Source organism: Schistocerca gregaria, chromosome 8 (assembly GCF_023897955.1).
Source record: "Schistocerca gregaria isolate iqSchGreg1 chromosome 8, iqSchGreg1.2, whole genome shotgun sequence".
NCBI lineage: Eukaryota > Metazoa > Arthropoda > Insecta > Orthoptera > Acrididae > Schistocerca > Schistocerca gregaria.
Genome location: NC_064927.1, coordinates 200,806,656 through 200,834,127, shown reverse-complemented (window position 1 = coordinate 200,834,127; position 27,472 = coordinate 200,806,656). Strand labels below are relative to the sequence as shown.

Genomic DNA, 27,472 nt, shown 5'->3' with positions numbered 1-27,472 from the left:
CCAGGTCCCCAGACCTCAGTCCGTGCGATTATTGGCTTTCGGGTTACCTGAAGTCGCAAGTGTATCGTGATCGACCGACATCTCTAGGGATGCTGAAAGACTACATCCGACGCCAATGCCTCACCATAACTCCGGACATGCTTTAAAGTGCTGTTCACAACATTATTCCTCGACTGCAGCTATTATTGAGCAATGATGGTGGACATATTGAGCATTTCCTATAAAGAACGTCATCTTTGCTTTGTCTCACTTTGTTATGCTAATTATTGCTATTCTGATGAGATGAAGTGCCATCTGTCGGACATTTTTTGAAATTTTGTATTTTTTCGGTTCTAATAAAACCCCATGTCATTTCAAGCATGTGTGTCAATTTGTACCTCTTTATCTACATTATTCCGTGATTTATTCAGTTTTCAAATTTATACTGACTTTTTGCTCACCCGGTACACTACTGGCCATTAAAATTGCTACACCACGAAGATGACGTGCTATAGACGCGAAATTTAACCGACAGGATGAAGATGCTGTGATCTGCAAATGATTAGCTTTTCAGAGTACTCTCACAAGGTTGCGCCGGTGGCGACATCTACTACGTGCTGATATGAGGAAAGTTTCCAACCGAATGTGGTTTATCGTATCGCGACAATGCTGCTGTCGTTGGTCGTCATCGAATGACTGTTAGCAGAATATGGAATCGGTGGGTTCAGAAGAGTAATAGGGGCTGGATCCCAACGGCCTCCTATCACTAGCAGTGGAGATGACAGGCATCTTATCCGCATGGCTGTAACGGATCGTGCAGCCACGTCTCGTTCCCTGAGTAAACAGCTGGTGACGTTTGAAAGACAACAACAATCTGCAAGAACAGTTCGATGACGTTTGCAGCAGCATGGACTATCAGCTCGGAGACCATGCCTGCGGCTACCCTTGACGCTGCTTCACAGAGCTCCTGCGGTAGTGTAGTCAACGACGGACTTGGGTGCACGAATACCAAAACGTCATTTTTTCGGGTGAATCGAGGTTCTGTTTACACCATAATGATGGTCGAATCCGTGTTTGGTGACATCGCGGTGAACGCACATTGGTAGCATGTATTCGTCATCGCCATACTGGCGTATCACCGGGCCTGATGTTATGTGGTGCCACTGGTTACACGTCTCAGTCACCTTTTGTTCGCATTGATGGCACTTTGAACAGTGGACGTTACATTTCAGATGTGTTACGACCTGTGGCTCTACCCTGCATTCGATCCCTGCGAAACCCCATATTTCAGAAGGATAATGCACCGTCGCATGTTGCATGTCCTGTACGGGCTGCTGCCCTGGCCAGCACATTCACCAGATCTCTCACCAGTTAAAAACGTCTGGTCAATGGTGGCCGAGCAACTGCCTCGTCGCAATACGCCAGTCACTACTCTTGATGAACTGTGATATCGTGATGAAGCTGCATGGGCAGCTGTACCTGTACACGCCAACCAAGCTCTGTTTGACTCAATGCCGAGGCGTATCAAGGCCGTTATTACGCCAGAGGTGGTTGTTCTGGGTACTGATTTCTCAGGATCTATGCTCCCAAATTGTGTGAAAATGTAATCACATGTAAGTTCTAATATAATATATTTGTCCAATGAATACCCGTTCATCATCTGCATTTCTCCTTAGTGTAGCAATTTTAATGGCCAATAGTGTATTAAGTACAAGTTTTTGTTTTATAAGTATAGATTCATCTCGTGTATTTTCTTTTTATCGCACGTAATGCGATCGTCTTTCTTTTGTTTCTGTGGTTGTGGCATGGTCTGTTATTACTCTGTGAGTTTGTTGGCGATGCCTCCTTATCAGCTGAAAGTGAGTTACCAGTGAAAACGACGGCTTTGCTATGTCGGGAATCTCTAGTCGTGCGCTGCATTTTATTACGAGCCTGTGGCGTGTGAAGGCTGCTTCTTACCTGGATGTACTGTGGCCCCGCTGGAATGGAGAGCGGCTGCGCCTGCGGCGGCGGCGTCGGCGTCGGGATCTTCACCACGATGTCGGTGGGCTCCCGCGTCACCTGAGCCTTGAAGCCCTGCAACAGAAAGGCACGGCGGGCGTCACCCAAGTGTCACCCAATAACGCTACGTGAGCGATTACAGTCACCAGGTGATGGTGTACGTTTCAGCTTCCTGTGTCTGTACCAGATATTTCACTACGATGGCTGAGCTTCCTATCGTTACACAAAAGATACACTGGACCGGTGTTTCCCAACCAGAGGGGAGGACGACGGTCCAATCCCGTCTCCAGCCATCCTGATTTAGATTTTCCGTGATTTCCCTAAATCGTTTCAGGCAAATGCCGGTATGGTTTCTTTGAAAGGGCACGGCTGATTTCCTTCACAACCCTTCCCTAACCCGAACTCCGTCTCTAATGACCTGGTTGTCGACAGGACGTTAAACACTGACCACCACGACTACCACTCAACCAGAGGGTAATTAGACGTTAGGAATGGGCATTGGAGGTGGGGAGTGGGGTGGGATGGGGGAAGGAATTACATTTTCTGAGGGATGCTCGGATAATGGTTCAGCGACTAAACAAGATTGTTTTTAAAATATCGAGTAAATGCGTGGAGGACTTGCAGTCGGGCTGAACAAAATGACCGACAAGGCACAATGCATCTTGTAGAGGGTATAGTATGGACATAGTGGAATAATTAATGTCGGGTGATGGTTTTAAAGTAATTCACACAATATGAAAACTTTGTGGAAATATGTCACTTTACTGGACGCTAGTTTACCCCAGGAAAGTATTTGACCATGGCAGGCCGGGGAGCGGCTAAGGGAAGCAACAATAGGCGGCCCCTAAGCCACCTTAAGATGAGTGACAGTGAGTGGGTAGATGACCCCGACTCCTTGCTGGTGTGCCGGGAAACAGACGGAGAACTTGTACGCCTGTTGATAAATGTCCATCGTTCCGTGAAACATGCGATAAAGCCGCGCAAGCTATAGTGGAGCAGTCAACAGAGATCAAAATATGCATGTTCGTGACTATAGCAACTTCACTCTGAATTCACGGTCTGCAGAGCCTGAAGTACAGCAGGTGAAGAGCGACAGAATGAAATACGCCGGCCACCGATGGGAACGTAGGACCAAGGAATTTGAAGTACTCTCCTGGGAGTCAGAATTCCGGAAAACTTGGTGTTGTGCAGACGCTAACCTTAATGGGTGGCCTGGGGGGAGCTAAATAGAAGAAGTTGAGAGGAAGGGAAATTTTGTGGGAATTTGTTCACTTCCCAGAGCAGGCATTGGTCGGCGCTGGGAAGTGATGCATAATTAACGCGAGTTGCACTGCAGTTGGCGTAAGTGATTTTGCTGGAGGGGAAACCAAGGCAAAGAGTGAACTGTGAGAAGTCTCAGTAGAGGTCTTCCGTTCCCAGGTTGCCTAGAGTGCGGACGTGGCGTTCTTTACTCAGCTTGCATGAGAAAGAGTGACCATCTCTGCAGTTTAGGACTTAGCAAATGGAACGATTGAACTTGGACATAGGAAGTTTTGGTTCAGCTATGTACTGAGCAAGATAGCTAGGAGTGAATCAATGAGCACAGCTTTGCAGCACCACGAGGTCGGCCGACGTCCGCACAACGACGCCGCTCCGCCACGCTGAATTCGGTGACATTGCGCTCGCTCCGGCCACTGATTAATTTGTTGGATCACGTCGGCAAAGTTTCCACGAGGGTTTCATTGAGTGTATTGTAGTATTCTTCTCGCACTTAGCATTACGCTTGGGTCAGTCGACAGGAATTACTTTTGATTTATCGCGCTTTACTCCATGCAAACGCAATTTATTACCACTGCCTGTTAGGAGAGTCATGTAATGTGATGATTGAAGGTCGTCAGTTAAAATAAATCTGTGCTAATCGACTGCATCTGTTTTCAGTCAAGTAGTTGAAATCCCAAGTCACTTTCTTAATTAATTTTATGTTCAACATTTGCATCTGGTGTTCAGTAGCTGAATATAGCATCAATGTGCACCCCTTTTTAATTAAAAGGGATCAATTCTGAATCAATTAATGTCAACACTGCCACCACAGTTCAATCAAGAGTCACAGGGCCTTATTACTTTCTTTGCGTTATGCAATATTGCAGCAGTTTTGCACTTTCTGTTGATCTGTTAGTCAATTACCTGGGGTGAACACACAGTAAAACCAGATAAGTGACGGGTGGGGTGTTACATTGATAATGTTGAATCTGGGGTTCTGAATGCCTCTCTGACGATTGCTCGTTTCTCAGGTGGTAGTTCAACCGCTTCCTTCCCTGTGTTCGGCCGTGGCGCAACTATTTACTGCCAATATCGTCGAAGGCTGGCATAGCTCCAATTTCAATATGGAGTCATTCGCTGTTTACTCCAACCGACTTCTTTGAGACCACATACACGTCCTGCCTCAAATACTGACACCTGTGTATATTATTCATCGTCTGTCTGTGAGGCATAGATACTGTTCAACTGAGTACACGGAACCAAATTCGCAAAGACTTTATACCCTGGTATCGACATTTCCCCTATTTACTAATCTTTCCCGCCGCACTGTGATTTTGCGCTGCAGCATCGACATCGATCGATCGTTCACTAAAGTCTACAATTTTGCATTTTCCGGCTGTGCCTGTATCAACATAAATTTATGACCTATTTTCGTAGCTCCTTCCTTCGTGATGCGACCTTTTTTTTTTTGGCTTGGAGTGTTTACACATAGTTCATCTATATATTTTGATTGATGAGCGCGTATCAAAATATGTGGCATAATGTCTGTATCTTTTGACTGAGTTGGCTTGTAAGCTTAGCCCTCAATTCGAACCGTTCATGAGAAAAAGGGGTGTTAGCAGACAGGCTACAAAGTGATACAGTGAGTGTTCCGTTTTTACTGATTGAGATATGCAAGCCTAAATATTACCACGGGTATCAGTATTTCGTTAGACTCTAATATTTATTAGATAATTAACCAAATAACTACCTTGGAAATGACGTGTAGAAACAAGTGAGGCAATCCTGACCCTACCACTTTTGTTAGAAGATTGGTTGAAGAAACGCGAACCTATGTTTATAAAATTTGTGGATTTAAAGAACTCTTTTGACAATATTGAGCGCACTACACTCCTTGAAATTTTGCAGGTGGTAGGACAAAATACAAGTAGCAGAAGGTTATTTACAATTTGTGCAGAAATCAGACTGCCGTTGTAAGAGACGAAGGGGATAAAAGTGAAGTTGTGGTTGAGAAAGGAGTGTGACAGGGTTGTAACCTATCCCCAGCGTTATTCAGCCTGTGCATTAAGTAGGCAGTGAAGGATACCAAAGAGAAATTTAGATATGGAATTAAAAACTACGAGATTTGTGGATGACATTGTAAATCTCCCAGAAGCGGCAAGGGACTTCGAAGATCAGTTAAAGATAATGGACGATGTCTTTTGAAAAGATTATATGATGAAAATTAACGATAGGAAAACAAGAGTAAGTGAAATCAGGTGACGCTGAGGTAATTAGATTAGGAAAGGAGACACGACAGGTGGTAGATGAGTTTGGCTACTTGTGCAGCAAAATAACTGATAGTGCCAGCTGTAGAGAGAATATAAAATGCAGACTGGCAGTGTCAAGAATAGAAAGTTTCGAAATGTGGTGTTACAGAATAATACTGGAGATTATATGGGTAGACTAAACAGCTAATGTGGAGGTACTGAATCGATTGGTGAAAAAAATTTATGTCACATCTTGATTAAAAGAAGGGGTCGAGTGGCAGGACACATCCTGGGGCATCAAGTAATACTGAATGTGGTAATGGAGAGAAACGTGTTTGTGTGTATGTTTGGTGGTGGTGGGGGAGGGGGGGCGGCGGTGCATGTGAGGAGCGAGGGGGTGAGGGAGCGTAAAATGTGTAGAAGAAAACTTAGGCGCGCACACAGAAGTTCAAATGGATGACTGCGATGAAGGATACAGTAGTACAGTCTTCGGATTAAAAACCACAACAACAACTAAATGAAACCTTCGCATACGAGATTAGTCCAGCAAGGGATATAGCTGAAACCACAGCTCACGGAACGACTGAATTTGAAATTCCTGCTCAGTCAGCAGCTTTAAGAAAAAGCTGAGGTTCTAATATTATTTTCAAAGAATTAAAGGGTATTTTCAGAAAGCCACGGTTAATGACAGGGTGTAATTTGTGGGTAGCCGAGGAAACAGTTCTCCATAAATTGGCTACCATAAAACAGAGCCGGCAAACATCGATTAGAAGTACCCATTCTTACCGGAAGAAAGCCTCTCATAAATTGTTTCAATCTGACACAACTTATTATCTTTAAAGACAATTCTCGGCTAATCTGAACTGGCCGGTAACGAAGTGTTTCAAATAAGCAGATCCACATCTACCACTGTAAAACAAATGAGCTATAATTGTTATTGTACTAACTAAATATCACTTTTGTTTAGTTTTGTTAGGTACCGAATTTTGTTGTGGCGTTTCGAGTTACATCTGCACCGTTTGCATTTTACTCAGTAATGTTCATGTCTGTGGAGTTTGGTGGCCAGCAGAAGTGCTTAAACGCAGAAGAGTGTTCCTGGAACCACTCTGTAGCAGTTCTAGACTCGTGGGGTGCGCACTATCCTGCTGTCCGTCGGAGTTCACAGTAGACATGAATGGATATAGGTGATCAGAAAAGATGCTTTCGCTCGTATCACCTGTCAGAGTCCTATCTAAAGGTATCAGGGGTAGCATATCACTCCAACTGCACAAACCGCACACTAGACCGCATCTCGTGGTCTCGTGGTCGCGTTCTCGCTTCCCGAGCACGGGGTCCCGGGTACGATTCCCCGCAGAGTCAGGGATTTTCACCTGCCTCGAGATGACTAGGTGTTTGTGTTTTCCTCATCATTTCATCATCATTCATGAAAGTGGCGAGATCGGGCTGAGCAAAGGCTTTGTCAATCACCCAAAACCGATAACGTTAGGTGGTAGGAATTTATGTAATTTCAATATAATGAACCAATATATGTTAAATGCAATGAGTTTGCGGGACTTTACGATTTGTTACCAACTTAACTTCAGCAAAATTATCACAGTGAAAGCTGGCAGAATTTATCCATAAAATAAAAGAGCTTGTACTAGACGTCTGAACATCCCATACGGGTTCTTCCAGCCAACAGTGCCATACGCACCTTTCACTTCATTTTTTTAAAATGAAGCAACAGGGACAGATAGTCTCAAAAACGCCTTCAATACGAAAAAATGTTCATATCATTTAGTTAATGCTATCAGACTTATCAAACCTTTGTATTTTGTGCGCCTGATTAGCTGGTTTGTGGAGGATATCTGTGGTATCGTCTAGAGACAGTGAAGCTGCAACAAAATCGGCAAGCGAATCGCTAACGGAGACATTAGCGACGGCTCGCTACAGTCCGTAAGAACCAGTACGAGACACTCTATAAGACACGCCCTCCCTCTCAGCATAGCAGCGCCGTCACGCTGAGATCAACATACTGTCAAGCATGCAAGAGTTGTACCTCAGTCGGTGACCTCAGCTTCAACAGTCAACATCATCATGAAGAAACAATGATGATGAAGTTTCAGATGGACATATACTGTAGTTAAGGTTGAAGATTGAACTTCAAGAAAACAGTTTCTGATTGTATGCATCAAGTCATGCTCTCATAGTCACTGACAGTTGTAAATATTTTACACTCTCCTCTGGCAAAGAACAGTCTCAAGTTAAGTAAACATTTTTATCCTTTTATGTAATAAGGGGAACTAACATTTCATTTGCCGAAGTTGAAATGAAACATCTTCCAGAGCACTCAAAAGACCCTCAGTTGTGGCAGAATATTGTAGTTTCACTTGGACACAACAACGTCAGCGTACTGACAGTGTCATATTTTAAATGTGCTGTTCCATCTACACAATTTAACACCTGGGGTGATATGTAGCGGTGTTTCACGTTACGATAAAATGTTTGAATTGTCTTCCTGGCCTTCATGAATACTGAGCAACATCACTTAACAACAATAGAACACTTTTCTTTAAATTTATTGGACCGAAACGTATTGACTTCTACCAAGATGAAGTAAGACGCTTGAGCTCACTGTGAAGAATTCGCGCCGGCCGCGGTGGTCTCGCGGTTCTAGGCGCGCAGTCCGGAACCGTGCGACTGCTACAGTCGCAGGTTCGAATCCTGCCTCGGGCATGGATGTGTGTGATGTCCTTAGGTTAGTTGGATTTAAGTAGTTCTAAGTTATAGGGGACTAATGACCACAGCAGTTGAGTCCCATAGTGCTCAGAGCCATTTGAACCATTTTTGAAGAATTCGCAAAAATTATTCGTGTTCTGCCCTTTTGACTTAATTTATATGAAAAAAGTGTAATTATGCAAGTTATCGTAATATATGCACTGAGGTCAAAAACGATACAATATGCATTACAAATGTCTATATTCATGAATTGCAATCTGGCATGCAACATGCTTTTTCATGGAAATCCGGGCTCAGTCACAGTGAGCAGTCAGCGAGTTAGCAATACAGAGTCAGAAGAGACATTGAATTTGTCTTCTGAAAGCATGACAACCTATGGCCAACTCAGTCTTTGAACTTTGAGTCGGATCCTACTTTGATATCGATTTTTATTATCCCTTTGAGACACGTTCATTTTCTGTGCATAGATAGTATTCATTTTATCTACATAGATAGTACTTAGTAGGGGAAGGGGAAGGAGTGGTGTCATACCTGGAGAATAGTGAATCTAGGATGGAATGATATTTCCTAGTTGCAGTTTCAATCTCTTGCTTTAAATCTGTTGACCGACTATTAATCTAATGAAGAAACGCGCACTAGACACCTGCACAAGTAGAATGAGATTTTCACTCTACAGCGGAGTGTGCGCTGATATGAAACTTCCTGGCAGATTAAAACTGTGCGCCCGACCGAGACTCGAACTCGGGACCTTTGCCTTTCGCCGGCAAGTGCTCTACCATCTGAGCTACCTAAGCACGACTCACGGCCGGTCCTCACAGCTTTACTTCTGCCAGTATCTCGTCTCCCACCTTCCAAACTTTACAGAAGCTCTCCTGCGAACCTTGCAGAACTAGCACTCCTGAAAGAAAGGATACCCGAGTTCGAGTCTCGGTCGCGCACACAGTTCTAATCTGCCAGGAAGTTTCAAATCAGTGCACAGTCCGCTGCAGGGTGTAAATCTCATTATGGAAATATCCCCCAGGCTGTGGCTAACCATGTCTTCGCAGTATCCTTTCTTTCAGGAGTGCTAGTTCTGCAACGTTCGCAGGAGAGCTTTTGTAAAGTTTGGAAGGTAGGAGACGAGATAGTGGCAGATCTGTTAATCGTACTGACTGTTAACGTGTAGTAGACAATAACGTAAAACATAGGCTATTAAATACAGTATTGACAAGGTTTTCACCACTGAAACATTATTAAATTTCGATAGAATATTTTTTCCTGAGTACATGTGCCTTGGCACAGTTTTTCACATTTCGAAAAACCTCACTACAAGACACATAAACTAAAAACTGTCATTGTAAAATAAAATAAGAAAATATATTAAAGTTCTGTCACAGGGCTGGCTAGAGGTGAGTGTTAGAAAACTGTTCAATGATCCAACACTCTCACGTACACTGCATCGAAATGGTGGACCGTGTAGCGGTTAAAGACGATTCTGTGTCTTTAAAATGTCTCTGTTGTGGTTACTACCGTTTTCCGCGATGACGAAAGACATGTTCAGAGTGCTGGAAGCATACGTTCCTGGTTTGGCGAACGCTCAAGCACCCTATCCTTCTAACTCTCCTGATCTTAATGCTCTGTTAAATTTCGGGCGTGCAACTGCATAGATTCTCTTCTTTTTCTTCTTCTGATTCTATGATTTCGGCTGCATATTGTTCAGCCATCTTGAGCGGAACCAGAGGACTGACGCTCCAGCAGTCACTCCATCCTATTAAATTCGCGGACCGTGTCCCTGCTCATGCGTGCACACAGATACAAATATGCGAAAGGCATTGATTGGCGGCAAGGAAGTTGACATATGCCCGAATTAGATCTGAGGCTGATCGATGACACCCAGCTGAGCTGCAGTGGCGTCTTGGCAAAATTATTAGAAAACGCTTGATTCCATGCATCATCGAATCTCACGTAGCTATCTCTATTAATAAAATTCGTAACCAAAAAGTTTCAATTGCCTCTTTTGTCAGAGAGTTCCAAAACGTGAACTTGGCTCTAAATTTTTGTTTTTGTTTTCATGCAATATAGATTCGTATAGGCCGACATTTTGCCGTACGTGTATCTGTAACCGCATGCACGGTGGCGCGGTCCGCAAGTTTGAAAAGACGGAGCAGAGAGCTCGAGCGTTGCGACCCTCTAGATTCTGGAACGCCATGTACTTCGCCTCGTCTTCCACAAGCGCTTACCTAGCCTCACCTCCCCCGTCCCCCCATGAGGGTCCTTTACCAACTCATAACACATTCCTGGCTCTCCTCGCTCATACTCAACATCTCTGAACAACCTACACCATCCGCAAACTCGAATCCAATAATCCTATTGTATTCCCTTTATTTTCCAATCCCCATACGCTGCCGCACTATGCGAATCATCTCCCAATGCCAGATCATGATCTCCGCCGTAACTTTCTTCATTCTATAACTTTACATGTACCCCACCACTTATCAGGGCTACCTCTCCCTGTCATCCTCATATTTGCTTCCCTCCTTTCTTACCCTTCCACCCTTCTTTCATTAACCGCCTTTACCTCGTCAAATTTTAGTCTCACCAATACCATGACCCCTCCCCTCTTCTTCGCCCTGTCTGGTATCCCAACAGCCACTCCTACCCCAATGCTGCATCCTCATACCACCACGCTCACCGAACCACCTGTCCTCTTCAACAACAGAATACGTATACCTCGCAGGTCTTTTCTGTTTGTCAGTGAAACATTTCTTTTTAACATCAATGCTTTGCACCATGTTTCAAACGTCTTTAAATGTACTGTTAGTGTTTTTCGTTTTTGCCTTTTGCTATTACTATTTGCTCTTTAAATTTTTTAAAATCTATTGTAAACATCTCACCTTTCAGTTAGTGTTTTTTCTTCTCATTTAGTTTTCTTGGTAATTGGCTGAAGAGCCCCTTGACTGCTCCTCTATCCATATTGGGTAAGGATGGATGAAATAAAAATAAAGGAGAAAAAAGCTTGAGTGTCAGTCTTTCGGCTCTGTCTGAACATGGCTTAACGACATAAATTAGAAGAAGAGGTGAAATTTATGCATCTTAACCCCTGAAATTTAATGTAGCAATGAATGCACCACTAGAACATGAAGATGGACGCTTGACCTTAACGTCAGGTGAAACGTAGCGATCAACATTGCTTAATTTGATAACCCTGTGTGATTTAATTATCAAGACCGGAACTCGTGTTTCACTAGCGTCTGCTAGTCTTATTTTTGAGCGTGTATGCCCGAAGTAGAGCGTTGTGTGGAAGTCAGTGATGGGCGTAATGTCCATCCCGCCGTCAGCGAAGCTCACCTCCAGCGGGTCGGCGGTGTACTTGACGGTGCGGATGAAGCCGTCCGAGTCGACGACGCTGTAGCTGCCGGAGATCTTGTCGCCCTCGCGCTGCTCCTTGCGGTTCTGGTAGTTGGTGAACTGGTCGTCGCGCACGTCGAACGCGAACTGGTACTGCGGGTTCGGCTGCGACAGACAGACACACAAACTGTTAGGACTGGTCGGTGCTATGTCGAAAGAAGACACTGGCCGATACTGTGCTACTAATCGACAGTGCTTCCCAAGATGTTTAGCTTCCATGGATAATCCACACTTTCACAGCATACACGGTGTCCCAATAGGAATGGACGATATTCAGCGATATGACAGGAACGCTCATCTGAAGCAAAAAGTTTCATGTGGACGTATTTCCTTCTCTGAATGGCTTCAAATGTACATCGTTATTTGTTTGCTGTATTATTCATTGCTCTTTCAGGTTTACACAGTACAACAGTTAGGAAAAAAATATAACATGCGTTTTACAAAATATCAATCGAAAAATACGTATTTTTAACACATTGACGTCAAAGGATTATCGTACACGTCCCTTAGCAGCTGTTATATTCACAATAAAGGCTCGAATCTGCATTTGAGCACTCTGGGGAGAATATGTTGCTTTGCTTTTTTGTGTGCCTTTTCAAGTTTGCTAACGCGGGCAGCAGCATACACAATGCAACCAAGCAGTTCATGTCGCGTATTCACATATTGTATGGCGTACATTCTGGCGATCTTATTTCCTCTTCTAAAATGACTGCGCCTATCAGCATGTGTACTTTAAAAAGCTGCCTATCACGGGAAATATTCGCAACAGGGGAAATGTCCAGAAGAAATTTTTTGCTTCAAATGCGCGTTCCTGTCATATCCCTCAACATTCACAGTTCCCCCTGGAACACCCTGTATTTGGCACTACAAAATAGATCTACCGAAAACTGCAAAAACAGATCTGTCTGTAGAACTGAATGAACGCTACCGGAAAAAATAAACATAAAAATCAAGATAGCGGTTTTTGCCTGTACAAGAGATAGTGAAGAAAAGCTTCGTTACAAAGGCAGTTGATACGACCTGTTTAGGAAACAATTCTGTACAGAGAAGAATGACTGAGACAACACAGACTATAGGCTTGGTAGAAATGTAACACAACTAAATAATAATAATAATAATAATAATAGTAATAGTAGTAATAATAATAATAGATTTCTGTCATTTCAGACCGCAGCTATGCAATATATCTTTTTTCCTTTTCTGCAATGTGTAATAGTAACACATTATCCTTTTATCGACCACAATATCTTACTCATAATGGATAGATTCTGACTCCATTTTTCAGGTAAACAAATACGAAGTTCAGGTACGTAAATGTAAACCAAAAATCAACACTAAGGTTCTGATCTCGAGTAACATAGCTTCGTGAAACTTGGACCTACATAGAAATATGTACGCAATAAAACGAACAGAGGTGACACTTTTGTTTAAAAACAGTAATTACATTGAAGTCACCGCTATTCATGGTTTTCCAGTGTACATTACAAAAGACTGGACATGAATCTTAATAGGACCCCAAGACAACCAACGTTTGACAGTGTTCCTGGGTGTATTACGTGTTCCCAGTTCCCACGATATATCGAAAATGATCGTTTTGGTTGTCCAGGTGTTATAGTTTGGAGAGGCATAATCCTGCATGGATAATGTACTGATCTCCAAATCTTTCAACACGGTACACTCGCGTGTCACCGTTCGTGGTGATTACACGCCCTATTAAGAACCATGTCCCGTCGTTGCTATGTCCATTATGAGTCGCGATCTGTGTAATTAAAGCCTGTGAATAAAAATCTCATTTCTCCAAGTTTTCAAGTTTTTATGGATTTTCATACGAATATTACGTTTCCATTTATATACACACAAGTTCTGAATCACCTCCGTTCCGAGAGTTCCGGAACTTGTACAGCAAATTGGAATAGAGATCAACATAAACATCATTTCCGCCATTCTTATGGCTCACGAAAACCACACATTGCATGTTGCACCACCATACAGCAAGACCTTCAGGGGTGGTGGCCCAGAGTGCTGTACACACAGATACCTCTAATAACCAGTAGCACGTTACCTTGCATTGTTGAATGCCTGTATTCGTCATGGCATGCTACCCACAAGTCCATCAAGGCCCTGTTGGTCCAGATTGCCCCACTCCTCAACGGCGATTCGGCGTAGATCCCTCAGAATGGTTCGTAGATCATGTCGTCCATAAACAGCCCTTTTCAATCTATCCCAGACGTGTTCGATAGGGTTCATGTCTGGAGAACATGCTGGCCACTCTAGTCGAGCGATGTCGTTATCCTCAAGTAAGTCATTCACAAGATGTGCATGATGGGGGCGCGAATTGTCAACCATGTAGCCGAATGCTCCGCCAATATGCTGTCGATATGGATGCACTATCGGTCGGAGGATGGCATTCACGTGTCGTACGGCCGTTAGGGGGCCTTTTATGACCACCAGCGGCGTACGTCGGCCCCACATAATGCCACCCCAAAACAGCAGGGAAACTCCACTTTGCTGCACTCGCTGGACAGTGTGTCTAAGGCGTTCATCCTGACCGGATTGCTTAGAAACACGTCTCCGACGATCGTCTGGTTGAAGGCGTATGCGACACATCGGTGAAGATAACGTGATGACAATCCAGAGCGATCCATTCGGCATGTTGTTGCTCCCCCTTGTCCCGCGCTGTATGGTGTCATGGTTGCAAAGATGGACCTCGCATGTTCGTCGGGAGTGAAGTTGCGCACCATGTAGCCTATAACGCACAGTTTGAGTAGTAACACGATGTCCTGTGGCTGCACGAAAAGCATTAATCAACATGGTCAGTGTTCCTTCGAGCCATAACCTGTAAGCATCGGTCACCCACTGCAGTAGTAGCCCTTGGGCGGTCTGAGCGATGCATGTCATCGACAGCTCCTGTCTCTCCGTATCTCCTCCATGTCAGAACAACATCGCTTTGGTTCACTCCGAGACGCCTGGACACTTCCCTTGCTGAGAGCACTTCTTGGCACAATGCGGACGCGATCGAACCCCGGTATTGACCGCATAGGCATGGTTGAACTACAGACAACACGAGCCGTGAACCTCCTTCCCGGTGGAATGGCTGGAACTGATCGGCTGTCGGACCCCCTCCGTCTAATAGGCGCTGCTTATACATGGTTGTTTACATCTTTGGGCGGGTTTAGTGACATCTCTGAATAGGAAAAGAGAATGTGTTCAAATGGCTCTGAGCACTATGGGACTTAACATCTGTCATCAGTCAAAAGGGACTGTGTGATACAATATCCACAGTCAATGTCTATCTTCAGGAGTTCTGGGAATCGGTGTTATGCACACCTTTTTTTGATGTGTGTATATCAGCCAACATTTCTTTCACATGTATAATTTTTGTACCTAGTGTCCCTCATGTTCTACAGCCTTAGGGAAGCATTTTTAGGAGCACGTATTCCTGTTGGAAAAAGCTATTGTCCTCTGCTGTTAGCCAGGTTTTCACTGTATGACTTCCACTGTCATCGTTTCCAAAATGTGTAACACGCAGAAAATCTGTTAGTGACCAAAGCAGATGTAAATCGGATGGCACCTGATCAATAACGTACCCTGCATCCATTGCGTGTTTCGACACACTCATCTATTAACAGTTGCAGCTGTAGTCGAATTGCCGGAAGTACAATGTCTAGTCCCATTATTACGACTCTATCATAAATGCGATGCCTACAGAATGTGACGAGATTGTCGAAATAAGTGTGCTGACCGCTTGTTAGTACTTTGCTCAATGGGGAAGGAAGCGACTGACTTGACGCGAAACTCTAGGTCTAGTGGAGTCAGTGTTTTTAAATAGCACCATTTATCTTCTGGTAACGACCGTACATTAGTGAGAAAGGTGAAAAATTGCTAGGGCGTATCGAAACTGGTCTCCTCGTCATTGGCAGTAGTGTACTTTACGAGTGACATTTTCAGTTTCGTAGAATAGATGAACGTTTGGGTGCTAGGCAAGAAAAGTCAGACACTTCGAAGTCATTTTTGGAGTAGCACACGGAAGTGGAAGCATCATGGTAGCCTCGGGAAAATTTTCTTGGCTATCTAGGACAGCTGACCCATGTGGATGTGATTCGTGCGATTTGATTACCAATGAATCCTCAGATATGACGTTCATCCACAGATCAGAGTCTTTCAACAAAGTAATATGCCTTACCAAAGGGCTAAAAGTATATATAAATTTCTATAAGACCCTGTCGACTATTTGAGGTATTGCTCCGGAATTTCATGGAATGTATTCCAGTTATGAAGAACCAAAGAACCAAAGAAACTGGTACAGGCATGCTCATTCAGATACAGAGATATGTAAACAGGCAGGATACGGCGCTACTGTCGGCAACGCCTATATAAGACAAGAAGTGTCTGGTGCAGTTGTTAGATCAGTTACTGCTGCTACAATGACAGATTATCAAGATTTAAGTGAGTTTGAACGTGGTGTTATAGCCGGCGCACGAGAAATGGGACACAGCATCTCCGAGGTAGCGATGAAGTAGGGATTCTCCCGTACGACCGCTTCACGAGTGTATCAGGAAACCAGTAAAACGTCAAATCTCCGACACCGATTCGGCCGGAAAAAAATCCTGCAAGAACGGAACCAACAACGACTGAAGAGAATCGTTCAGTGTGACAGAAGTGCAACCCCTCCGTAAATTGCCGCAGATTTCAATGCGGGCCATCAACTAGTGTCTGCCTGTGAACCACTCTACGAAACAACATCGACATGGGCTTTCTGAACCGAAGGTCCACTCGTGTACCGTTGATGACTGCACAACATCAAGATTTACGTCTCACATGGGCTCATCAACACCCACAATGGACTGTTGACGAGTGGAAACATGTTATTTGATCGGACGAATCTCCTTTCAAATTCGATCGAGCGTATAGACGTGTGTGGCTATGTCATGATTTAATGGACCCTGCTTATCAGCAGGGGACTGTTCAATTTGTTGGAGGCTCTATAGTGATGTGCAGCATGTGTAGTTAAAGTGATATGAGACCCCTGATAGATCTAGATACGACTGACAAGTGACAAGTACGTAAGCATCCTGTCTGATCCATTGTGCATTCCGACGGACTTGGGCAATTCCACCAGTACACTGCAACACCCCATACGTCTAGAATTCCTACAAAGTGGCTCCAGGAACACAATTCTGAGTTTAACACCCTACGCTGGCCACCCTGCTCCCCAGATATGAAAATTATTGAGCATATTTGGGATACCTTGCAACGTGCTGTTCTGAAGAGATTCTCACCGTCTCGTACTCTTACAGATTTAGTACAGCTCTGCAGGATTGATGGTGTCATTTCCCTCCAACACTACTTCAGACATTAGTCGAGTTCATGCCACGTCGTGTCGCGGCACCTCTGTGTGTCCGCGGGGCCCTACACGATATTAGGCAAGTTTACCACTTTCTTTGGTCTTCAGTCTCCGTGTACTGGTCTGAATGTGTGTGCTACAAACAGCTGTTTCAGAGCGTATTAAGAGGTACTCAAAGCTCGAGAGTGTGTGATGGCAGTGGTGGGTGTGCTGGAAATCAGCAGACGGCAGCATTTGCTCATTATAGCCACAGCTTCCGGCTCAACAGTTACTTAAATTTATGTCACGCAACTGAGACAGCGCCCAGAATCGAGCAGAAAACAGGTCCAGAGCCTTTCTCTGAACCAGTTGGCCCGATGGACGGTGAAAAGGTGCGTATTTTGCAAGCCGGCGCCGGCGCGGCACGTGCTTCCGGAGCAGGTGTGGGGACAGAAAGGCGGCGAGGCGCGGGTCGGTCCAGCGGCGAAAGTCGTCCGGCGACGGCGAAAGCCGCTACCTGGCGTGGGCGTGGCCGCTCCTGCGGGAACCTGTACCCCGCAACCTGCCCGTCCAGCCGTCGCTCCGGCTGTGTAATGAGCCGACGTAAATGTCATAATCACCAATTACACTCGTGGGCAAAACTTACGGACCAAAGTAACTTTAACAAGATATATCACTGCCAACTAACATATCTTGGGGAAACTTGGGCCATACATAGAAAGAATTACTACAGTATTCTAATGGAGGTAAATTAAAAAATTATGCAATGAGACGAACACAAATAGCATTCTTATTCAAAGACGATAATTACACTGAAGTCACCGCCATTCATGATGGTCCCTTGGATATTGCAAAAGGTAACGTATTGTTTCTATAGAGTGTGTGAACACCATCGTGGGTTATGCACGCTTTGTAACGTGGCCACATGATAACCACAAGGTTGATAAGGTTGATGAGGAGCAATTCGGCTAGGGTGTTACATTACTCCTCCGCTTCCCATAAGTGTTTTATGGAATGTAAATCAGGAGGGGGGGGGGGGCGAATATCCTCTCGATCCTAGGGCTCCTCTAGATGTGTTCTTCGATGCGGCCGTGCATTGTCATTCATAAAAATTATGTCTGGGCCGAACGCCCCTCTGAAAAGACACGCTTGGGGAGTTGTTGTTGTTGTTGTGTTCTTGTGGTCTTCAGCTCTGACACTGGTTTGATGTAGCTCTCCATGCTACTCTATCCTGTGCAAGCTTTTTCATCTCCCAGTACCTACTGCAGCCGACACCCTTCTGAATCTGCTTAGTGTATTCATCTATTGGTCTCCCTCTACGATTTTCACCCCCCACGCTGCCCTCCAATACTAAATTGGTGATCCCTCTATGTCTCAGAACATGTCCTAGCAACCGATCCCTTCTTCCAGTCAAGTTGTGCCACAAGCTCCTCTTCTCCCCAATTCTATTCAATACCTCCTCATTAGTTATGTGATCTACCCATATAATCTTCAGCATTTTTCTGTAGCACCACATTTCGAAAGCTTCTATTCTCTTCTTGGCTAAACTATTTCTCGTCCACGTTTCACTTTCATACATGGCTACACTCCATGCAAATACTTTCAGAAACGACTTTCTGGCATTTAAATCTATACTCGATGTTAACAAATTTTTCTTCTTCAGAAACGCTTTCCTTGCCATTGGCAATCTACATTTTATATCCTCTCTACTTGAACCATCATCAGTTATTTTGCTCCGCTTGGGGAGTACAAGGTCACAATAACTATGAACTACGAATGTACCGTGTTCAAAGGTTTAGAGATCAGTATGCTCATGGAACATTATACTTCCCCATCTGTAAGACCTAGACCACCAAAACCATCTCACTTGACAATGTCGGTCATACATAAGGCAAGGGTAGGCAAACGTAATGCACCCAGGAACGTTGTCGACCATAATCGTTTTGATACCCTATGTGTCCTGATGTCGAGAGGCATAGTGTTGCAGACCCCCAAATCTTTGAATACCGTAGTCACCGGTCAATGTTAATGTGACACTGTACTCCTTTCCCACGAGCGTCTTTTCGTGAGTTAATTCGGTTCAGACTTCATTTTCATGGAAGACTGTATGCAACTAGATCGAACACACAGATGCAGCAGCTCTCGGAGCGAATGGATATGTGGCGAATGGACTGATCAACCCTTCCCCCCGACTTAAATGCCATCGAGCAGGTATAGGATGAGGGATGCGTTGTGGAGACATATTGCCAAACACCATCCAGTAATTGTCAACCGCTCTACCACAAGAACTCCTTACCAACTTTGTCACCAGCATGTGACCAAGTTATCAAAGTGTACTGCCGTCCGTGGTGTTCACACGCCCCAATCCAAGGGGCAATGATAAATCGCGGAGACTTCAGTGTAAGTATTGTCATTTGTGTTCGTCTCACAGCGTATTTCTTTCAGTTAACCTCTGTGCTATTTCAGCAGTACTTTGTACTCACGTACCAAGTTTCATCGGGCTATATCATTTGGCAGTGACGTATCACACGAAAGTTACTTGCGTCGTTATGTTTTGGACACCTCGTACTTCGTTACTGATAAATACAAACGTTATGGAGATGTTTAGTAGCTGCACTGGTAAATCATCGACGAATTTTTTACCTTTAGGAAGTAGTGTATTCCCACCCAAGTTAAGGAAAGTTACTTGTATTCAAAAAGATTTCGGGCTTGCAGCCGGTCGTCGTTAGGTCCCATCCACTATATTTCGACTGCACAACTGCCAGCCCTCCGTTCCGAATTATATAGCGTGCACTGAGTATTTCGCGCATGCGTCAAAATCATATTGCCAGACAAACCACACCGCCCGCCGGCAGCGCCCTCGCTGGTAGAACTGCAGAACTCAGCTGCCTTCGACGTTGTCAATTGCCGCGGCCATCGGAGTACTCTGACGTCTTCGTCTGAAGCAGATCTTAGAGATGACTGGGTTCCACGCATTATCGACCTGGTAGCCATTGTCACGGTTCATGAGATTGTCTGTCATGCGAATTTCCACTGATTCTTTTATGACGGAATCCCAAAAGGATGTTGCTGTCGCCAAAATTATTGTCTTGTCATACTCCATTGAGTGTCCAGTGGGAATCCAATGCTCAGCAATTGCAGACTTGCTAGGTTGCAAAAGGCGAGTACAGCGTTGATGTTCAGTGCAACATTCTTCCGCTGTTCGCAATGTTTGTCCTATATATGACATGCCACACTGACAAGGTATTTTATAAATTCCCGCCTTCCGCAATACCAGATCGTCTTTCACTGATCCCAGCAGGTTGGAAATCTTCGATGGTGGGCGGAAAATCACTTTCACTTCGAAACCGTGCAGGATTCTTGCAATTTTGAAGGAAATGTTGCCAACAAAGGGAAGAAAAGCTAAAGATTTAGAATGCGTGTTCTTTCTCCACTCCCCGTTTCTTTGGCTTAATTGCAAGTGCCTTTGTAATTTGCCGGGTAGAATATCCACTCTCTTTGAAAACCCTCTTCAGGTGGGCAAGCTCTTCAGGCAAACTATATGCATCTGATCCTACATGAGCTCTGTGTTCAAGTGTTTTAAGTACACTCATTGTTTGCGATGGGTGATGATAGCTGGACGAATTGAAATACACATCAGTATATGTGGGCTTCCGATAAACTGACTGCCCCAGAGAGCCATCACTCTTCTATCTAACTAGCACATCAAAGAAAGGGAGGCAATCATTGTTCTCTAATTCCATGGTAAACCGAATGTTCTCATGAATGGAGTTGAGGTGATCTAAAAACTCCATTGATTTGTCTTCTCCATGAGTTACTTGCTCAATGTCTGAAGTTTCTTACGAAACCCAGTAAAGTTTCGTGCAAGAAGGATTGAACTGGCTTGATTAGATACACACTATTCCTGAAGCCGAAGCCACCTTAAGTGATGGGTAGCGATATTAGCAACGACATCGCTGCTCTTGACTGAAAAACTGCTCTGAGAGCATGAAATAATGTTGATTGCCCATAGTTGCGTTACCTATTTCCTATTTGCTTTGTAGAAGGCTGACCATTATTAATTTATGGTGTCTAGAAAAAAACAGCGGTTCCCGTGTAATTGACTAATTGACTGTAGTCAATTATTACTGTTGTATCATAACCTCCTTTTCTTTTCGTAAAGGTGTGAAGTGGCACTAACATGTTGTCGCCGTAATTTGCAGACGTACTGTATGTGTGAATGCTGCAGATGGCAGAGGTCCAGGCTTGACTGCCATGTTCTGTGTGTCCTGGGCTTAGTCAAAACCATTTCCAAACACGTAAATGACACTGTTTATTGCGTTCTGTGTGTGAGATACGGATATTAAGTTCGGTTGCCCTCTCGATGCTAATCAAGAGGAACAGGCTTTCATTCTCCATGAGTTTCACGTTCCTGATGTCTGTAACTCAACATACGTCAAAAACACATATTAAACAGCCCAATCAGTGACTAAAGTCAAGTGACCTACGCAGTAACACGTATGATACATCGATGGATTTTAGTAACAGAATCGTCCGAAAGACCGTCTCAAATTGTGGAAATATTTATCATGTATTACGAAAAGAAGCAGAAATTTATCCAAGTGCATTATCGTCCTCATCAGTTTCGTGTTGTACCGGTTCACTTTCAGTCACAAGTTTTGCCAGTAAACTTTCACCTCCTTGACATGAACCAGGCGTCAGTCCACACCCACGCTCTGCTGAAAAGTAAACAGGAGAATTACAGGAGGTATGATCACTGTCAACAGTGACACAGACCTTAACTCCATGAGACATTATTTTCTTTCTTTTTTACTTTCGGTAGAATATCCTCCATACAAACCCGAAGATTCCAACGAAAGATCGGTTAATCAACAACAATGTTCAGATCATGCTTACTAAAGAAATAGAACCTTCATACAATGTTGACCACAACAACATCTTACTAAGTGCAATTCATATCATGTTTAGTAAAAGGTCAGTACGTAAATCAAGCGTTGGCCATGCTGATTTCTTAGTAAGCATGATATGAATTACACTTACAAGGCAACCACTTCTGTCACTTTCATTTCTAGTCAAGCGCAGCATATACAATAAATCTGGACAAACTCGGTGGTAATAAGTAGGAAATTCCGTCCAGATTTATAGCATGTACTCGGATTGGCCAAGTGTTAAGAAAAAATAACATTTTAGACACGGATCGGGTAACGCATGAACCATTTATGTTAGCGTTGTTTCCAGGGAGCGGTTGGCGCAGCGCAAAGGGTGCTGAGTGATAATACGAGGGATGTGGGTTCGAGTCCTTATGTGGACTGTATATGTATATATATTATGTACATATAATTTTCAATTTTTACGTTATTTACACTGCAAATAATCGAAGTATGTACAAAGTAACCCATTCGCTTACGGCGCGGCACGGTATAATCCTTTCTTGAAAATTATTGCCAACAGTCTACGTATAGCTACAAGAGCCTCTTTTGGTCAAAGGGTTCACAAAATGGAGTAGGAGCACGTGGAAACATACATTCATGTAGTTAATGAAGTGATTACTTCGACAAAGTCTGGAAAACTTGCAACAACCATCTAGAAAAAAATTTTGACATGTGGTGGGAAAGTATTTCTTCTGTTGATTCTTGGAGAAGACAAATAAATCCCTAATTACACGATAAGATTTTTGAAGATTAAGGAAGACTGCCATTGTGCACTAGTAAACTGATTCTCTAGAAATGAACTCCGTTAGTACAATCTTGCGAGCTTCGATTATATGGTCAGCTAAAGAATTTGTTCAAAAATCTTGGAAACTGCTCTTATTTCGTCGTAAGATCCCCAGAAGATAACATGAAAATACACTCCATTCCACATCACAATCTATTCCCGCCAATATGTGGCGAAATGATGCGTTATGTGTTGTTTGGTGCCAAACTGTGCGATAAGTGAGAACCACTTGTGAATTATATTTTCTCCAGACGCTTGAACGTCTGGAACACGCTTACGTCTCTTTCCTTTGTGACAGTTGTAAGGAGGCTTCGTTATTCATGTAACGACACCCTACATACTTTACTTATATTTTTGTTCTCTAATAGTACTCCCCAGACACATTAACATAATTAAAGGGTAACTGAAATGTTACCTCCACCATCCTGCTTCCCCCGACTCGAGGCTGGCCATATCAACGCAATGGGGAATAACGCTCTGTGTGGCTAGAAAGCGCTCACGCAAAGACGCGAGTCCAATGTGGAGGGAAGTCAAAGAGCGGCAGTTGGAAGTTTTCCGTGGAAACCGTAAGACACAGCATCCCTAAGGCTGCTCTGAAACGTGGCTAAAAATACGGTTAGCTTCAGCCCATGCTCTCTTCCACAAAACAATGAGTCTTACTTTTACTGGCACTCTGTCGAAATCTTCACATTTTATTGTATCAGTGTCTGCAGTCTTGGCAAAACTTGGCTGCAGGTTGGATGGCGCTCGGAATCACTCTCGTCACTGTTAGATGACTGGGAGCGTTAAAAAGACACCTTTCCTCCTGCGTTCACGAACGACGGTGTTACTGACAACCTCGCTGGCCGCACAGGAGGAGATGGGTCCAGTACGCTATTGACTGCCGCTCACAACCAGCATGCATGCAGTCGAGTGCTGGGAGTTTATTAGGTGAGATTCGGGAAGCAATGCTTTTCCGTGGAATCGTTCAAGTGACGCGGTGTTTGTTAAGTCTGAGGGGTTATTATTTTCCGTAACTGATGATCACACATACTTGTTTGACTTGCAGCTATACTTTGCATTTGTGACCAGTTTTTGTTTTTCCGAGTTCACTTATCATTAGCCCTTTCTGATATGCTCTTTGCTTGACCACTCAAAATATTCGTTAGCCGATGCTAAATTTGGTATTAACATCAAAGTTAAACAAAACTCTACATTTGTATTCATTTCTATCTAGTTCAAGGCTTTCGCTCTTGAATTTTCGAAGGGAGATTAATAGCATGTTTCATAAACGTGCATTGTCATGCCCAGAAAACCGTGCGTTAGACCGTACTGCTAATCGGGCGGACGTTGACCTATGTACTTCATGCATGACTATTAACTTTTAAATGTGGGCCTAGCACTGTTAAACTCAGATTTAATAAGGAGTTATCTGTTGCGCGACTGTTTCATTACCTTTTAAAATTGTATTTGCATGGTAGCATGAAGAGCTTTATTTCGTTTTCCGATCACTGGGATTTTAATTTTGCATCTCAGGGGTGTGTTCACTACAACCACAACCACCGCACCTCACACGGTGATTAGCCACTTCTGTCACTTTCATCTCCGGCCAATCCCTGCATGTACTACAAATTTGGACGAAATATGTGTTGAAGAGTAAGTGTGGTCCCCTTGTCAGTTACAATGGTATAATACCACCAGTCTGCATACACTGATGAGCCGAAACGTCAGGACGACCTGCTTAACAGCTTTTTTGTCCGTCTTTGGAACGAAACACATCACTGATTCTGCTTATCAGGATCCGACAGTTTGTTAGTAGGTTTGTCTAGGCATGCGGCATTAGATGTCCGAGCACAGTTCATGTACTTTGCCTAAATAATGGGCAACTAATCTCCATACGCGGTAACGGCACCCGATAGCGATCCTTGGGTATACCTCAGGCGAATTTGGTCGCCGAAACATCAACTGATTTAACTATAATGTTCCTGAAACCACTGTACCAAGGTTCTGGCTCCGAGACACGAACAATTGTACTGCTGAAAGATAACATTTCCATCGGGGAGGATGACAAGCGCAAGCGGATAAAGGTGGTTGGCAGTGTCCAGTGTGTCTTCGATTACTACCACAACTCCCCCTAACCGAAGATTCGACACGTTTCCATAGATCGACGGTCGAATACCGGCGGCCCCGTACCCATTGCGGTCTAACTGACGATGACATTGGGTCACCATGTGTGGGTGGTCCTCTAGGGGCTCCGTGTTCGACTATGTACGAAGAACTGTGTACTCCGAAGTATTTGTGCTAGCACCCAATATGCTCTTTCGGTAGAGATGCCACACATCACCATCTGTCCTACTTTACAGAGCAGACAAACCTCCGAACCCCCGTGAGTCGTGCACGTCCAACCACGTAACGCCCAGAGATACTTTCACTGCCCTTCTATCTTTGCTTTGTAGATGCTCACGACCATAGCACGTGAATATTGGACCAGTTTCACCGTTTTCGAGATACTCGTTCACAAGCCCTGTGTAGTAATAATCTACTCTTTGTCACAGTCGCTTATCTTAATGGATTTGTCCATTTCGACTCCATATCTTCGCTAGCACGAGTCCCGTCCGTGTACGTTTCGCTTACATACGAGGCGTATTCGGAAAGTAAGATCCGTTTGGGAGTGAAATGGTATCCACTGTGAAAATCAGACGGAACTTTGCACAGATGTATAGGGCAGTGTTCTTAGCGTGACTGTCGATCGCTTAACGTCGTTCTCTTCAGGTCAAAGCGCAAAGTGATCGCGTAGAAATGCCCAAAACAATGGTGTCTCCCGCTAAGTATATGGATCTGGTGAGAGATTCCGCCTGAAGTTATGCATCCCACATAACAAATATGTCTTGTGCGTGTTTCTTCAGCCGCACTCTGCAGGGGAAATCAAGACGTTCATGCAGAGTTTTCTATGTGAAGTGTCTGATCACCCACAGTACAGCCCTTAATTGGTTCCCTCCGTTGTTCATCTCTGCTCACATGAACCGCTGGCAGCGAAGACAACGTTTTGGCACAAACAACGAAAGGCAGGACCAGCTTAGACAATTGGCGGAAAGCACAGGCGGCTGCTTTCTGTGACGAGGGTACAGGAAAGTTCGTACAACGCCACGACAAATGTCTAAGCAGGAGCGGAGACCATTTAAAAAGGTATATGGAAGGTGTGGCTAACTGTTGCGAATAAAAAATTTTTGATTGTCACTGTGGGTTTCATTTAGAAAACGATCGGTCCTTACTTTCCTAAGAACCCTCGTACTTTCGTTGCCGCAACGGCACGAGGCGGCATCCAGTGTCTCGGAGGACAATCCTCATAGTGTTTTGGCTTATCAGTGTAGGTAGGCTACTGGCTGTTTAGAAAGCATGATTTGAAGATGAGATTTTCACTCTGCAGCGGAGTGTGCGCTGATATGAAACTTCCTGGCAGATTAAAACTGTGTGTCGGAACGAGACTCGAACTCGGGACCTTTCCCTTTCGCGTGCAAGTGCTCTACCAACTGAGCAACCCAAGCACGACTCACGCCCTGTCCTCCTCCGCTGCAGAGTGAAAATCTCATTCTGGAAACATCCCCCAGGCCATGTCTCCGCAGTATCCTTTCTTTCAGGAGTGCTAGTTCTGCAGGGTTCGCAGGAGAGCTTCTGTAAAGTTTGAGACGAGATACTGAGAGCAGTAAAGCTGCGAGGACGGGGCTTGAGTCGTGCTTGGGTAGCTCAGTTGGTAGATCACTTGCCCGCGAAAGGCAAAGGTCCCGAGTTCGAGTCTCGGTTTGACACACAGTTTTAATCTGCCAGGAAGTTTCATATGATTTGAAGATGTTTGTTAATGAACCCACAACCGATAATCAAAGAACTGTAATTTTTCTATTTTATTGCGATCAAGATTATTAAAGTAAATACAGACTGGTGTGTCCACTTCGCCTTTCGATATCAGGTCGGAGTACACACAGTAACGAGAAGTGTAAGTGCTTCTCTGAAATGACGAGAGTGGCACGGGATAAGACATCGTGTCGGGCCACGTCAGACCAGCTGGAAGACTTCTGCCCCGAGAGCGTGCTAGGAGACCCGAATGCCAGTGGCCGCCTTCTCGGCGGCTGGACACGGCGGGACAGGAAGCGGAAGCGGCGCGGCGCCGCGCCGTGGCCCGGTACGGAGCGTCGTGCAGAGAAACCGGCCGCTGCCCGCGTTTGGCTCGGCCCAGCTCACGGCGCAGGCACAGTTAGGAGTCTGCGGGTTGCGCAACTGCTGCCATTGGCCCGGTGCGGCTGCGGCCAGCGCATGGCAGCCGCGCAGAGCGAAGCCCCTCGGCGAAAGCAGGCGTTACGACACGACACGACGCAGCGCGGCGCGGCACGAGGTCAGCGCACATCAATGCTGTGCCGAGGGGCGCCCTGCTGCCCGGACAGCGGTAATCGTGGCCTGCGCGCTATGCAACTGGCCAGGGCGAGTAGCCGCGGTACAGGCTCGCTGCACTTCCATTAAGCGCGGGACGCCTACAGACCACTGGACGACAACGCAATGCAACAGCACTGAACATATGACCTCACCGCCGCCTCAAAATCGAGTACTTTTGACGTTGGTATTAACCTGCTTTAAACAAGCACTAAAGAGCGAAAGAAACTGGTATAGGCATGCATATGCAAATACAGAGATATACAGCGTGGTCCATTGATCGTGACCGGGCCAAATATCTCACGAAATACGCATCAAACGAAAAAACTACAAAGAACAAAACTCGTTTAGCGTGAAGGGGGAAACCAGATGGTGCTATGATTGGCCCGCTAGATGACTCTGACATAGGTCAAACGTACGTCAACTGCCTCTTTTTAAATAGGAATCCCCATTTTTTATT

The 27,472-nt window shown here is 44.7% G+C and overlaps 1 protein-coding gene across 1 annotated transcript in view; it reads right to left on the bottom strand.

Moving 5' to 3' along the window:
* LOC126285109 (uncharacterized) overlaps positions 1 to 27,472 on the bottom strand; it is a 258,049-nt gene that overhangs the window by 9,019 nt on the left and 221,558 nt on the right. The window contains exons 5-6 of the mRNA XM_049984433.1: positions 11,514 to 11,678; positions 1,939 to 2,055 (exon numbers count right to left, since the gene is read on the bottom strand). Coding sequence (XP_049840390.1) covers positions 1,939 to 2,055; positions 11,514 to 11,678 — 282 coding nt within the window. The remainder of the gene's footprint in view (positions 1 to 1,938; positions 2,056 to 11,513; positions 11,679 to 27,472) is intronic.